This window comes from Nerophis ophidion, linkage group LG26 (genome assembly GCF_033978795.1).
Source record: "Nerophis ophidion isolate RoL-2023_Sa linkage group LG26, RoL_Noph_v1.0, whole genome shotgun sequence".
NCBI classification, from domain to species: domain Eukaryota; kingdom Metazoa; phylum Chordata; class Actinopteri; order Syngnathiformes; family Syngnathidae; genus Nerophis; species Nerophis ophidion.
Genome location: NC_084636.1, coordinates 23,095,998 through 23,108,475, shown reverse-complemented (window position 1 = coordinate 23,108,475; position 12,478 = coordinate 23,095,998). Strand labels below are relative to the sequence as shown.

Here is a 12,478-nt window from a genome sequence, read left to right as displayed (position 1 = left end):
GCTTCCGAAAGTGATCTTTAAAAACAGTTTCAGAATATATGACGGAATGTAGTTCATGCAGTTCTCCAGGCATGAATTTAGCATGTGGCTCGCATGAAGAATGTATAGACCGTGTGGTAATGTACTGAAAGAGTGGTGGTGGAGAGGTGGGGGGTGGTTATTACCATGCAGGGTGTAGCGGTGCATGGAAGCCTATGAATAAACACTCTAGGCTTTATTTGGGGGAAGCTGCATTCAACCTGATGCTAAACAGAAATGCAAAGTGAGGGCCTATTGATTTTCATCTTCTGTTGAGGCTTCTTCGTCCAGGGGGTGGGAATTGACTGCAGTTTCTTTTTGTGACACATCCACTAAATTACCGACGTGCCGTGGAATCCGAGTTGCTAGTTTTGCCTGTTTATAAATACAGTGGTATCGATTGACGCCCGGATTCAGGGTCATCTCGGAGGAATGCGATGCTCAACACTTGTCAGGAAAACACAACACTGCTCGTGGAGAATGAGGAGAGTTGTTTCCACTGCTGACAGTATTGTTCTTGTTGCTAGTTTTGAACTCGATGTTTTTGCATTTTATCCTTAGAACAGGGGTGTCAAACGAACAGGTTTCACCCTGCCCACTGGATGAGTTTGCTAAGTATAAAAATGAGCCGAAATTTTTGAATGAAATAAATTGCTGTTCTAAATGTGTCCACTAGATGCCGCAATAGTAATTATTTGTATCTTTGTAGATACTACATATGTACAAAAAAATGAACCATATATTAGTGCACCAGTTGAGGAAAATGATCAAACTACATTAAAAACATCCTGCAATTTGATTTTAATATTATTTTTTTATCTTCATAGATTGAAAATTAACAGTGTTAACGAGTTGACTGATGAACATTATCACATAATTTATTCAGAAAGTTCAAACACTGATGCCATCTATTAAACAGACAAAGAACCAAGGAATTAAACAGAGACAGAATTCAATTTAGCTCATTGAGGAGAAACGTCTGGGCTGTACTCTTTGTACAGAATTCCACCACGCTCTGACGAAAGATTTTATTAGGACTATCCCCGATTACATGGCAACAGCTGTTTCTAAAGGAAGGGGGGTCGTAAACAGCCGTCGACTTTGGTTACAAAACAGTTAAAAAAAAAAAGAGGTGCCTGAAGGGGGCGTCAGGCCCTGCTTCCTCTCCGCTTTGTAGATCTTGGGTCAAGACAAAATCTTCCTGTGGGTTACAATACATCAAAGAAACTGACACTTTCATGTCGCTTCCCATCCTACACGGTGGAGTTTTAGAAGCCTTTTGATTGGTAAGATCAAAGACAACTTCAAGGTTTTGTGATAAGTTACACACAATTATTCTGATAGAAAGTATAAATAACGACAACAAAAAAATAGAACACTACTAAACGCAACATGTAAGTGTAAAAAAACAACAAAAAAACATTATGGTTTGTACATTTTCAGAATGTGCTTGTTTTATTTTTAAACAAAGAAAACAATCTGAAGTTGTCTTTTTATTTTTAAGTTACCATGATTTTACCAGTCCGACCCACTTGGGAGTAGATTTTTCTCCATGTGGCCCCAGATCTAAAAATTTGTTTGGCACTCCTGTCTTAGAACCTATTTGTAGCCAGTGCAGAGGGAAAATGGAAGGTTTCGCATTAGGGGCAAGAGATGCAGGCCCCCAGCCAACAAAACTGAGGGCTTTGTGGTAAGACAAAAAAAAAGTTTGTAGTGCCTTATTTTTTCACTATAGTTGTACTTTGTTTTTTATTAATCCGACCAAATCACAAAAAAACGACATAATTAAAAAAAAAAAACAATGTTAGAAATAATTCAAATATAATGAACCAGTTTCAGACAATTAATATGAATTCAAAACACATTTTATAGAGAATACCTATAGTTTACAATTAATTCAATTCAGTGGTGTTCCACACCTTTATTATCAAAGTGTTGTTACTTGCAATTTTCATTGGCCCCACAGTTGCTTAGTTCGTTATTTGTTTATCATACGATAAACAAGATGGGGCACAAATAAGTCCTTCAAAAAGCGAATTCTACAAAAAGTGGGACATAAAAAAATGTAGGCACCGCTGTGTATCTCTTTTATATATACGAACCCCAAAACCAGTAAAGTTGGATTGTTTGATTGATTGATATTGATTGATACTTTTATTAGTAGTTTGCAAAGTACAGTACATATTCCGTACAATTGACCACTAAATGGTAACACCCGAATAAGTTTTTCAACTTGTTTAAGTTGGGGTCCACGTTAATCAATTCATGGTAGATTGTTGTGTAATTTTGTAAATAAAAACAGAATACAATAATTAGCAAATCCTTTTCAACTTACAAACGTTTGTATATTCAACCCATAATCATTAACTTAGAATTGAATGGCAGCAACACAAAAAAAGTTGTCACAGGGGCATGTTTACCCTTTCCTTTTAACAACACTCAGTAAAAATTTGGGAACTGAGGAGACCAATTTTTGAAGCTTTTCAGGTGGAATTCTTTCCCACTTTTGCTTGATGTACAGCTTCAGTTGTTCAACAGTCCGGGGTCTCTGTTGTTGTATTTTATTCTGCATAATGCACCATACATTTTAAATGGGAGACAGGTCTGGACTACAGACAGGCCAGTCTAGTACCCGCAGTCTTACTACAAAGCCACGCTGTTGTAACACGTGGCTTGGCATTGTCTTGCTGAAACAAGCAGGGGCGTCCATGAAAAAGACGTAGCTTGGATGGCAACATGTGTTGATCAAATTTGTGCAAGCTGACATCTTCTTTAGTTGTATTGCTACAACCTGCAACAAGAGATGTGGCAGCCATATTTAACAATTCCTTTAAAATATGAATATATTGTGATTTGTGATGAAGATGCTACCAAGATACATACATTATATTGCCAAAAGTATTTGGCCACCCAACCAAATGATGAGAATCAGGTGTCCTAATCACTTGGCCCGACCACAGCTGTATAAAACATACTTGCCAACCCTCACGGATTTTCTGGGAGACTCCCAAAATTCAGCGTCTCTCCCGAAAACCTCGCGGGAAAAATGTTCTCCTAAAAATCTCCCGAAATTCAGGCGGAGCTGGAGGCCACGTACCTCCAGCTCCATGCGGACCCGAGTTACATGTCGACAGCCTGTTTTCATCTCCGCTTTCCCACAATATAAACAGAAGGTCTGCCCAATGACGTTATGACTGTAGAATGATCAAGGGCGAGTTCTTGGTTTCTTATGTGGGTTTATTGTTAGGCAGTCTCATTAACGTCCTCCCAGCGCGGTAAAAACACACAACAACAGCAGTCACGTTTTCGTCTACCGTAAAGCAGTTTGTCTGCCGTAAACAGCAATGTTGTGACACACTTAAACAGCACAATACTGCCATCTACTGTGCATGCATATGTGACAATAACATCTACGGCTTTTAGAGCAGTGGTTCTCAACCTTTTTTCAGAGATGTACTCCCTGTGAACACTTTTTTAATTCAAGTACCCCCTAATCAGGGCAAAGCATTTCTGGTTGGAAAAAAAAAGATATAGAAGTAAAATACAGCATTGTGTCATCAATTTATGATTTACTAAATTATATAACGGTGCAAAATATTGCTCATTTGTAGTGGTCTTTCTTGAACTATTTAGAAAAAAAGATAGAAAAATAACTAAAAACTTGTTGAAAAATAAACAAGTGATTCAATTAGAAATAAGATTTCTACACATACTGCGATGAGGTGGCGACTTGTCCAGGGTGTACGACGCCTTCTGCCCGATTGTAGCTGAGATAGGCACTAGCGCCCCCCAAGGGATGAAGCGGTAGAAAATGGATGGATGGATAGCTGTAAATATACTCCTCCCCTCTTAACCACGCCCCCAACAACGCCCCCCCCCACCCCCCAACCCCCACCTCCCGAAGTCGGAGATCTCAAGGTTGGCAAGTATGGTATAAAATCAAGCTCTTAGGCATGCAGGACTGTTTCTACAAACATTTGTGAAAGAACAGGCTGCTCTCAGGAGCTCAATGATTTCCAGCATGGAACTGTCATAGGATGCCAGCTGTGCAACAAATCCAATCATGTAATGTCTTCGTTGCCAGGAGAACGGTACATTTCGGACTGCGATGTGCCGAGTGTGAAATTTGGTGGAGGAGGAATTATGGTGTGAGGTTGTTTATCAGGAGTTGGACTTGGCCCCTTAGTTCCCGTGAAAATAACTTTAAATGCTCCAGGATACCAAAACATACAGACAATTCCATGCTCCAAATCTTGTGGGATCAGTTTGGAGCGGGCCCCTTCCTCTTCCATCATGACTGTGCACCGGTGTACAAATCAAGGTCCATTAAGACATGGATGTGGATGAACTTGACTGGCCTGCACAGAGTCCTGACCTGAACCCGATAGTGTCACTTAGTTTTGGAAGACAAACCCCAAGATGCAGAGACGGCAGGCTTGATGCAGGAAAACATAATGTAATGTCCAGAATAAAGGTAAACCAAACTAGGAACTAGGAGACAGTAAACAGGATACCAGGACAACAGGAAACGAGGAACTAGAAGACAGCTCAGAGCATACAAGAAACGGCTTACAGCGATCCGGATTCAGCATACAGGTAGTAGCTAGAGCTACAACAAAAATACTCCAGCCATGACTGGAGGGCAAAGCTGGTCTAAATAGCAGCCAGCTGATTGACACCAGGTGTGGCCAGGTGCCTTTCAGCCACAGCTGAGGGTAAACAGCGCTCAGGGAGAAAAGCAGGAAACTGAGCCAAAATAAGAGCACTGACAGGAAATGAAAACATACACAGAGGGAAAAACCAAAACATAACCAAACTGTGAGTGACAAACCTCACAGATGGAACACCTTTGGGATGAATTAGAACAGTCTGTCATGATCCGTGGTCCGGATCATGATTTGTTTAGTTATGTTCTATGAGTTTTGGACTCCCTTAGTTCCTGTTTTGTGCACTTCGGGTGTTTTTTTTTGGTTACCATGGGTACTAATTGGTTTCACCTGCCTCTGGTTAGTGTTCTGCACGTTCACCTGCTGTTGAGCACTAATCAGAGAGCTATTTATCCATATTACTCGCCACACTCGGGGAAGGGCTTCATTGTTTGCATCATGCTACTGTTACGTAAGTTTTTGCTTGTCTCCTAGCCCCTGCTTGTGATTTCTAGTCTGTGGTAAGTTGTAGCCTTAGATTCTGGTGCGATCGGCACCTTGTTCCGTCGGTTTGTTTTCTGTTTTGTACCTGTTTAGTGTTATTTTACTATTAAATCATGTTCCTATCTTCACGCGTTGGCCAGGAGTTGTCCGGACCATTTTGTGGCAAAAAATTCCACATAGAGTGCTATCCATCCATCCATTTTCTACCGCTTATTCCCTTTTTTGGGGTCGCGGGGGGCGCTGGCGCCTATCTCAGCTACAATCGGGCGGAAGGCGGGGTACACCCTGGACAAGTCGCCACCTCATCGCAGGGCCAACACAGAAAGACAGACAAAATTCAAACACTAGGGCCAATTTTAGTGTTGCCAATCAACCTATCCCCAGGTGCATGTCTTTGGAAGTGGGAGGAAGCCGGAGTACCTGGAGGGAACCCACGCATTCACGGGGAGAACATGCAAACTCCACACAGGAAGATCCCGGGCCTGGATTTGAACCCAGGACTGCAGGAACTTCGTATTGTGAGGCAGACGCACTAACCCCTCTGCCCCCGTGAAGCCCAAGCTCAACATAGAGTGGACAGAATATAATAGGAAAATAATCTATAACCTGTCATTATTCACTTAAATATGATTATAAATATATCAAGTTTTCCTTTACTTAAGATTAGAATAAAATAGAATAGAATGTACTTTATTGTCATCATATATTCATACACTGCATATATTGTATATATTATAATTATTATTATAAGTTAGAGTTCAACATGGTGACAGTTCTGGGAAAGAAGCTGTCTCTGAGCCTGTTTGTTCTGGCTCTGATGCACCTGTAGCGCCTGCCTGATGGTAGCAGGTCAAACAGGTGGAAGCCAGGGTGTGTGCTGTCCTTGGTGATGGTTTTTGCTTTCTTGAGACAACGGGAGTTATGTAAATCCTTCAGGGAGGGCAGGGGGCAGCCGATGATTTATTGTGCAGACTTTATGACCCTCTGAATCACCTGTTTGTGTGCTTCAGTGCAGCTGGCGTACCACACTGTTATGCAGTACGTCAGCAGGCTCTCGACAGCCGAGCGATAGAAGGTCACCATCAGCTGCCTCTCCAGTCTGTTCTTCCTCAGTACCCTCAGGAAGTGGAGTCGCCGCTGGGCCTTCCGGATGACCGCAGTTCTATTTTGGGTCCAGGACAGGTCAGCAGATATGGGGGTGCTGAGGAACTTAAAGGAGCTGACTCTCTCCACCTCCTCGCCGTTGATGTAGAGGGGGCCATGTCTAAAGTCAAAGATGAGTTCCTTGGTTTTTGTGGTGTTCAGTGCCAGATTATTCACTGAACACCACGCTGATAGTTTCAGGACCTCATCTCTTTATGCAGACTCAACCCCCCTGTAATGGGACACACCGCCAGCTAATTTTAGGAATGGGATGGCACTTTAAGTTCATATGTGAGTCAAGGCAGGTGGCCAAATACTTCTGGCAATATAGTGTACCACTCAATATAAAATTGCCGATAGGTTGATTGGCAACACAAAATTGGCCCTAGTGTGTGAATGTGAGTGTGAATGTTGTCTATCTGTGTGGGCCCTGCGATGAGGTGGCGACTTGTCCAGGGTGTACGCCGCCTTCTGCCCGATTGTAGCTGAGATAGGCTCCAGCGCCCCCCGCCACCTTGAAAGGAATAAGCGGTAGAAAATGGATGGAGGGATAGGTGATGTCAGGAGGCTGATATAGACCCTGCCCACATTTTGGAACGTAGAGGGGAACATTATCACAATTTCAGAAGGGTTAAAACCAATAAAAATCAGTTCCCAGAGGCTTGTTTTATTTATTTATTTTTTTTTCAAAATTTTACCCGTCCCGGAATATCCCTAAAAAAAAAGCTTTAAAGTGCTTGATTTTCGCTATTTGTTTAAGCCACTGTCCATTTCCCTGTGACGTCACATAGCGATTCCAGTACAAACAATGGCCAATAGCACAGCAAGATATAGCGACATTAGCTCGGATTCAGACTCGGATTTCAGCGGCTTAAGCGATTCAACAGATTACGCATGTATAGAAACAGATGGTTGGAGTATGAAAGTATTGAAGAAGAAACTGAAGCTATTGAGCGAATAGCTATTGACGCTATTCGGCCATCTTTGCGTTAGCATCGCCGGTAAAATGTGCGGACCAACTGATCCGGACTTTCGCACTGACCGTGGATCAACTTAAATCCGTCGATTGGTAAGTGTTTGTTTCGCATTAAATGTGGGTAGAAGGCAGTGTTAATTTTGTTGACGAAAAATTTTCGTCATAGTTATCATCAACGGCCTTTTTTTTCTGACTAAAACGAGACAATAACGAAATAAAAGATAATTTACGTGGCCTAAGACGATGACGAGGTGTATTGACATATTCGTCAACGAATAAAAACGAGACGAAAATGTCTGCCAGAGACGAGATCCAATCGGAACTCATTTCGTTAGGAAGAGGCGGGAGGAGTTGGGAAGCGAACCAATCAGAGCGACGTGGTAAGGAAGTTACGTAAACGTAGTTTGCGTTTGAGACTGACCCGGGAATGCGCTGCAGAAGACAACATGTCAACGCCGGGGAGGAAGAGGAGAGAGGACATATGGGGAAATTTGATATTTGACGTCAAAGATAACAAGACGCAGTGTAAGAAATGCAGCGCGAGGATTACGGGGAAAAACACAACAAACTTGAAGCAACATTTACAGTCGAATCATCCCGAAATCCACACACAGGTAAGCATTTTCCACAACATACAACTCACTCGACGTTATCCCGTTTATTACACGGCTTACTCGTGAAATACTAAATTTGAGACATGATTTTCATCAAAATACGACTTGTATCGGTGATTTTTCCGCTGTTTTGCTTTGACTTTCAGAAATTGAAGGGAAAGTTTACATATTACCCTTTAGTCGACTAAATCTACTGTAGTTTTCGTCGACTATAATCTTATGATATTTCGTCAACTAAAACTAGACTAAAACTAAAACAATTTAAATAGCAAAATTATGACTAAAACTAAATTACATTTTAGTCAAAAGACTGACTAAAACTAAATCAAATTTTGCTGTCAAAAGTAACACTGGATGTAAATATAGTTTGAAATGTACATACAGGTAGCCTAAATAGCATGTTAGCATCGATTAGCTGGCAGTCATGCCGCGACCAAATATGTCTGATTAGCACATAAGTCTATAACATCAACAACACTCACCTTTGTGATTTCGTAGACTTTATCGTTGGGAATGCATCTGCTTTGAGTGTCGCAGGATATCCAGACATTTTTGCCATCTCTGTCGTAGCATCGCCGGTAAAAACCGAACGGGGGACTTTTGCATCTCTTGACACTGGAGCAACTTAAATCCGTCGATTGCTTGGCATTAAATGTGGATGGAGGGAAAGGCTAGATGTAAATATAGCTACAAATGAGGCATAATGCTGCAATATGTACACACAGCTAGCCTAAATAGCATGTTAGCATCGATTAGCATGCCGTGCTAATCGATGTACATTCTACGTAAATCAACTTGAATCCGTCCCTGATCGTGTTGTTACACCCTCCGACAACACACCGACGAGGCATGATGTCTCCAAGGTATCGGAAAACAGTCGAAAAAATGGAAAATAACAGAGCTGATTCGACTCGATGCGTCTGATGTGTAGGGAAAAATGGCGTTGAGTACCGATGTGATGTCACGTTCTAACGTCGTCGCTCAGAGAGGCATAAACAGAAAGACGTTTAATTCGCCAAAACTCGCCCAATTAGAGTTCGGAAATCGGTTAAAAAATACATGGTCTTTTTTCTGCAACATCAAGGTATGTATTGACGCTTACATAAGTCTGGTGATAATATTCCCCTTTAAAGTGGACGTTATAAATTTAAAATGGGCTAAAAACTATCCTAAAGTCACTACTGTATCTATTTTGGGAGGAATTTGACCTGTTGTCATCATTTTTAGATCAAGAAATATGAAATAAGTCTTAATGTTGTCAGCCTGTTAATGGATTGGTCCTTGTATGTGTGTTTATCTCGAATATACACTGCGCATGTTGCAGTTTTCATTAATAACGGAGCAAGCATTAATCGTCCATGTACATTACATGAGTAAACCCACTTTGGTTTTATTCTCAGTCGGATTATTTATTTATTTGTTTTCCTTGTATGCACTGTGGTGGTAGCCATTAAGTGTGCATGTTAGGGTCGAGCGCCGGAGCGTGAGTCCTCTGCAGAGCATTGCAAGAGTGGTGTGAAGTTTCCCGAAGAGAGCGCACGGCGACTCCCGTGCAAAGTTTGCCTGTTCCCTGAGCGCACAGATAATGTGCACATGTCAGTGTGTTGATTTGTATGAAAGCAGGAGCAGCTGGTGACAGGCTTCCTGCTGCCAGCCCAGACAGACGCAATAAACATAGGCTGACAGGCTTCTTCTTCTCCTCCCCGCTTCCCTTTCTTCTGCTCTGCTCTACTTTCTATTTCCCCTCCACTCTCCATCCATCAACCTCAACATACATCCCACCCTTGCCTCCCCCCCCACCCTCGTCCCCCCACAAACTTACTATATTTTCCCATTACCGTCTGTCCCCCCTTCCCTTTTATCCTCCTTGTCCCTCTTCTTTAGCTCATGCAGCAGCAGGCGGCCATTATGGCGGCGAGCCACGGCGGTTACCTGACGCCGAGTGTGGCCGCCTTCCCTGCTACGCAGATCCACCAGATGGGGGCGCTTAACATCAACAGCCTGCCGCCCACCCCCATGACCCCGGTGTCGGGTGAATTTCATCAAGCCTTAGGTGAGCACTCCGTTTCGTTTCCAACCCAATGATAAGCTAAATTGACCTTATTATATTATTTTTATTAATAAATATATATATACATACACATACAGTTGTGGTCAAAAGTTTACATACACTTGTAAAGAACAAAATGTCATGGCTGTCTTGAGTTTCCAATAATTTCTACAACTCTTATTTTTTTGGTTGTTGTTGTACTTGCTGGTTACAAAAAAAATATTTTATGAATTTATTATGGGTCTACTGAAAATGTGACCAAATCTGCTGGGTCAAAAGTATACAAACCCCGTTTCCATATGAGTTGGGAAATTGCGTTAGATGTAAATATAAACGGAATACAATGATTTGCAAATAATTTTCGACCCATATTTAGTTGAATATGCTACAAAGACAACATATTTGATGTTGTTCAAACAATTTTTTTTTTTGCAAATAATCATTAACTTTAGAATTTGATGCCATTAACACGTGACAAAGAAGTTGGGATAGGTGGCAATAAATACTGATAAAGTTGAGGAATGCTCATTAAACACTTATATGGAACATCCCACAGGTGTGCAGGCTAATTGGGAACAGGTGGGTGCCATGATTGGGTATAAAAACAGCTTCCATGTAATGCTAAGTAATTCACAAACAAGGATGGGGTGAGGGTCACCAATTTGTAAGCAAATTGTCGAACAGTTTGAAAACAACATTTCTCAATGAGCTATTGCAAGGAATTTAGAGATTTTACCATCTATGGTCCGTAGAATCATCAAAAAGTTCAGAAAATCTGGAGAAATCACTGCACATAAGCGATGATATTACAGACTTTTGATCCCTCAGGCGGTACTGCATCAAAAACCGACATCAGTGTGTAAAAGATATCACCACATGGGCTCAGGAACACTTCATAAAACCACTGTCAGTAAATACAGTTGGTCTCTACATCTGTAAGTGCAAGTTAAAACTCTACTTTGCAAAGCCAAACCCATTTATCAACAATATCCTGAAACGCCGCCGTCATGGCTGGGCCCGAGCTCACCTAAGATACAAAGTGGAAAGGCGTTCCGTGGTCTGATGAGTCCACATTTCAAATTATATTAGGAAACAGAGGATGTGGTGTCCTCCAGAACAAAGGGGAAAATAACTATTCGGATTGTTATAGGCTCAAAGTTCAAAAGCCAGCATCTGTGATGGTATGGGGGTTCATTAGTGCCCAAGTCATGGGTAACTTACACATCTATGAAGGCACCATTAATGCTGAACGGTCCATACAGGTTTTGGAATAACATATGTTGTCATCTAAGCAAAGTTATCATGGACGCCCCTGCTTATTTCAGCAAGACAAGTGTTACAACAGCGTGTTTTCGTAAAAAAAGAGTGTGGGTACTTCCCTGGCCCGCCTGCAGTCCAGAATTGTCTCCCATCGAAAATGTGTGGCGCATTATGAAGCGTAAAATACGACAGCGGAGACCCTGGACTGTTGAACGACTGAAGCTCTACATAAAAAAAGAATGGGAAAGAATTCCACTTTCAAAGCTTCAACAAATAGTTTCCTCAGTTCCCAAACGTTTATTGAGTGTTGTTAAAAGAAAAGGTGATGTAACACAGTGGTGAACATGCCCTTTCCCAACTACTTTGGCACGTGTTGCAGCCATGAAATTCTAAGTTCATTGTTATTTGCAAAAAAAAATTAAGTTTATGAGTTTGAACATCAAATATCTTGTCATTGTAGTGCATTCCATTGAATATGGGTTGAAAAGGATTAGCAAATCATTATATTCCGTTTATATTTACATCTAACACAACTTCCCAACTCATATGGAAACGGGGTTTGTACATACAGCAATGTTAATATTTGTTTACATGTCCCTTGGCAAGTTTCACTGCAATAAGACACTTTTGGTAGCCATCCACAAGCTTCTGGTTGAATTTTTGACCACTCCTCTTGATGAAATTGATGTGGTTCAGTTAAATGTGTTGGTTTTATGACATGGACTTGTTTCTTCAGCATTGTCCACACATTTAAGTCAGGACTTTGGGAAAGCCATTCTAAAACCTTAATTCTAGCCTGATTTAGACATTCCTTTACCAATTTTGACGTGTGTTTAAGGTCATTGTCGTGTTGGAACACCCAACTGCACCCAAGACCCAACCTCCAGGCTGATGATTTTAGGTTGTCCTGAAGAATTTGGAGGTAATCCTCCTTTGTCATTGTCCCATTTACTTTCTGTAAAGCACCAGTTACATTGGCAGCAAAACAGGCCCAGAGCATTATACTACCACCACCATGCTTGACGGTTGGAATGGTGTTCCTGGGATTAAAGGCCTCACTTTTTCTCCTCCAAACATATTGCTACGTATTGTGGCCAAACAGTTAAGTTGAGTTAAACATTGTATTACAATTGTAGGACTGTGCTGATAGTAGTAAGTCAATAAATTGACCGGTAAATGAAAGTAAAGTCAATAACAATGCCAGCATCGATCATTTTCTTCAGCTGCAGCTTCGAAACTCCCCATAAAAATGGGGAGTTTCATTCTA

General features: G+C 41.5%; 1 protein-coding gene across 6 annotated transcripts in view; it reads left to right on the top strand.

Annotated features, from left to right (window-relative positions):
* The window catches only part of celf5a (cugbp, Elav-like family member 5a), a 781,548-nt gene that overhangs the window by 692,892 nt on the left and 76,178 nt on the right, over nucleotides 1–12,478 (top strand). For 4 of the 6 annotated variants that reach the window (XM_061888543.1, XM_061888542.1, XM_061888547.1 and 1 more), the window contains exons 7-8: nucleotides 9,786–9,954; nucleotides 12,050–12,133. In XM_061888543.1, the coding sequence (XP_061744527.1) occupies nucleotides 9,786–9,954; nucleotides 12,050–12,133 (253 nt within the window). The remainder of the gene's footprint in view (nucleotides 1–9,785; nucleotides 9,955–12,049; nucleotides 12,134–12,478) is intronic. The other 2 variants (XM_061888544.1, XM_061888546.1) reach the window with 2 other exon arrangements.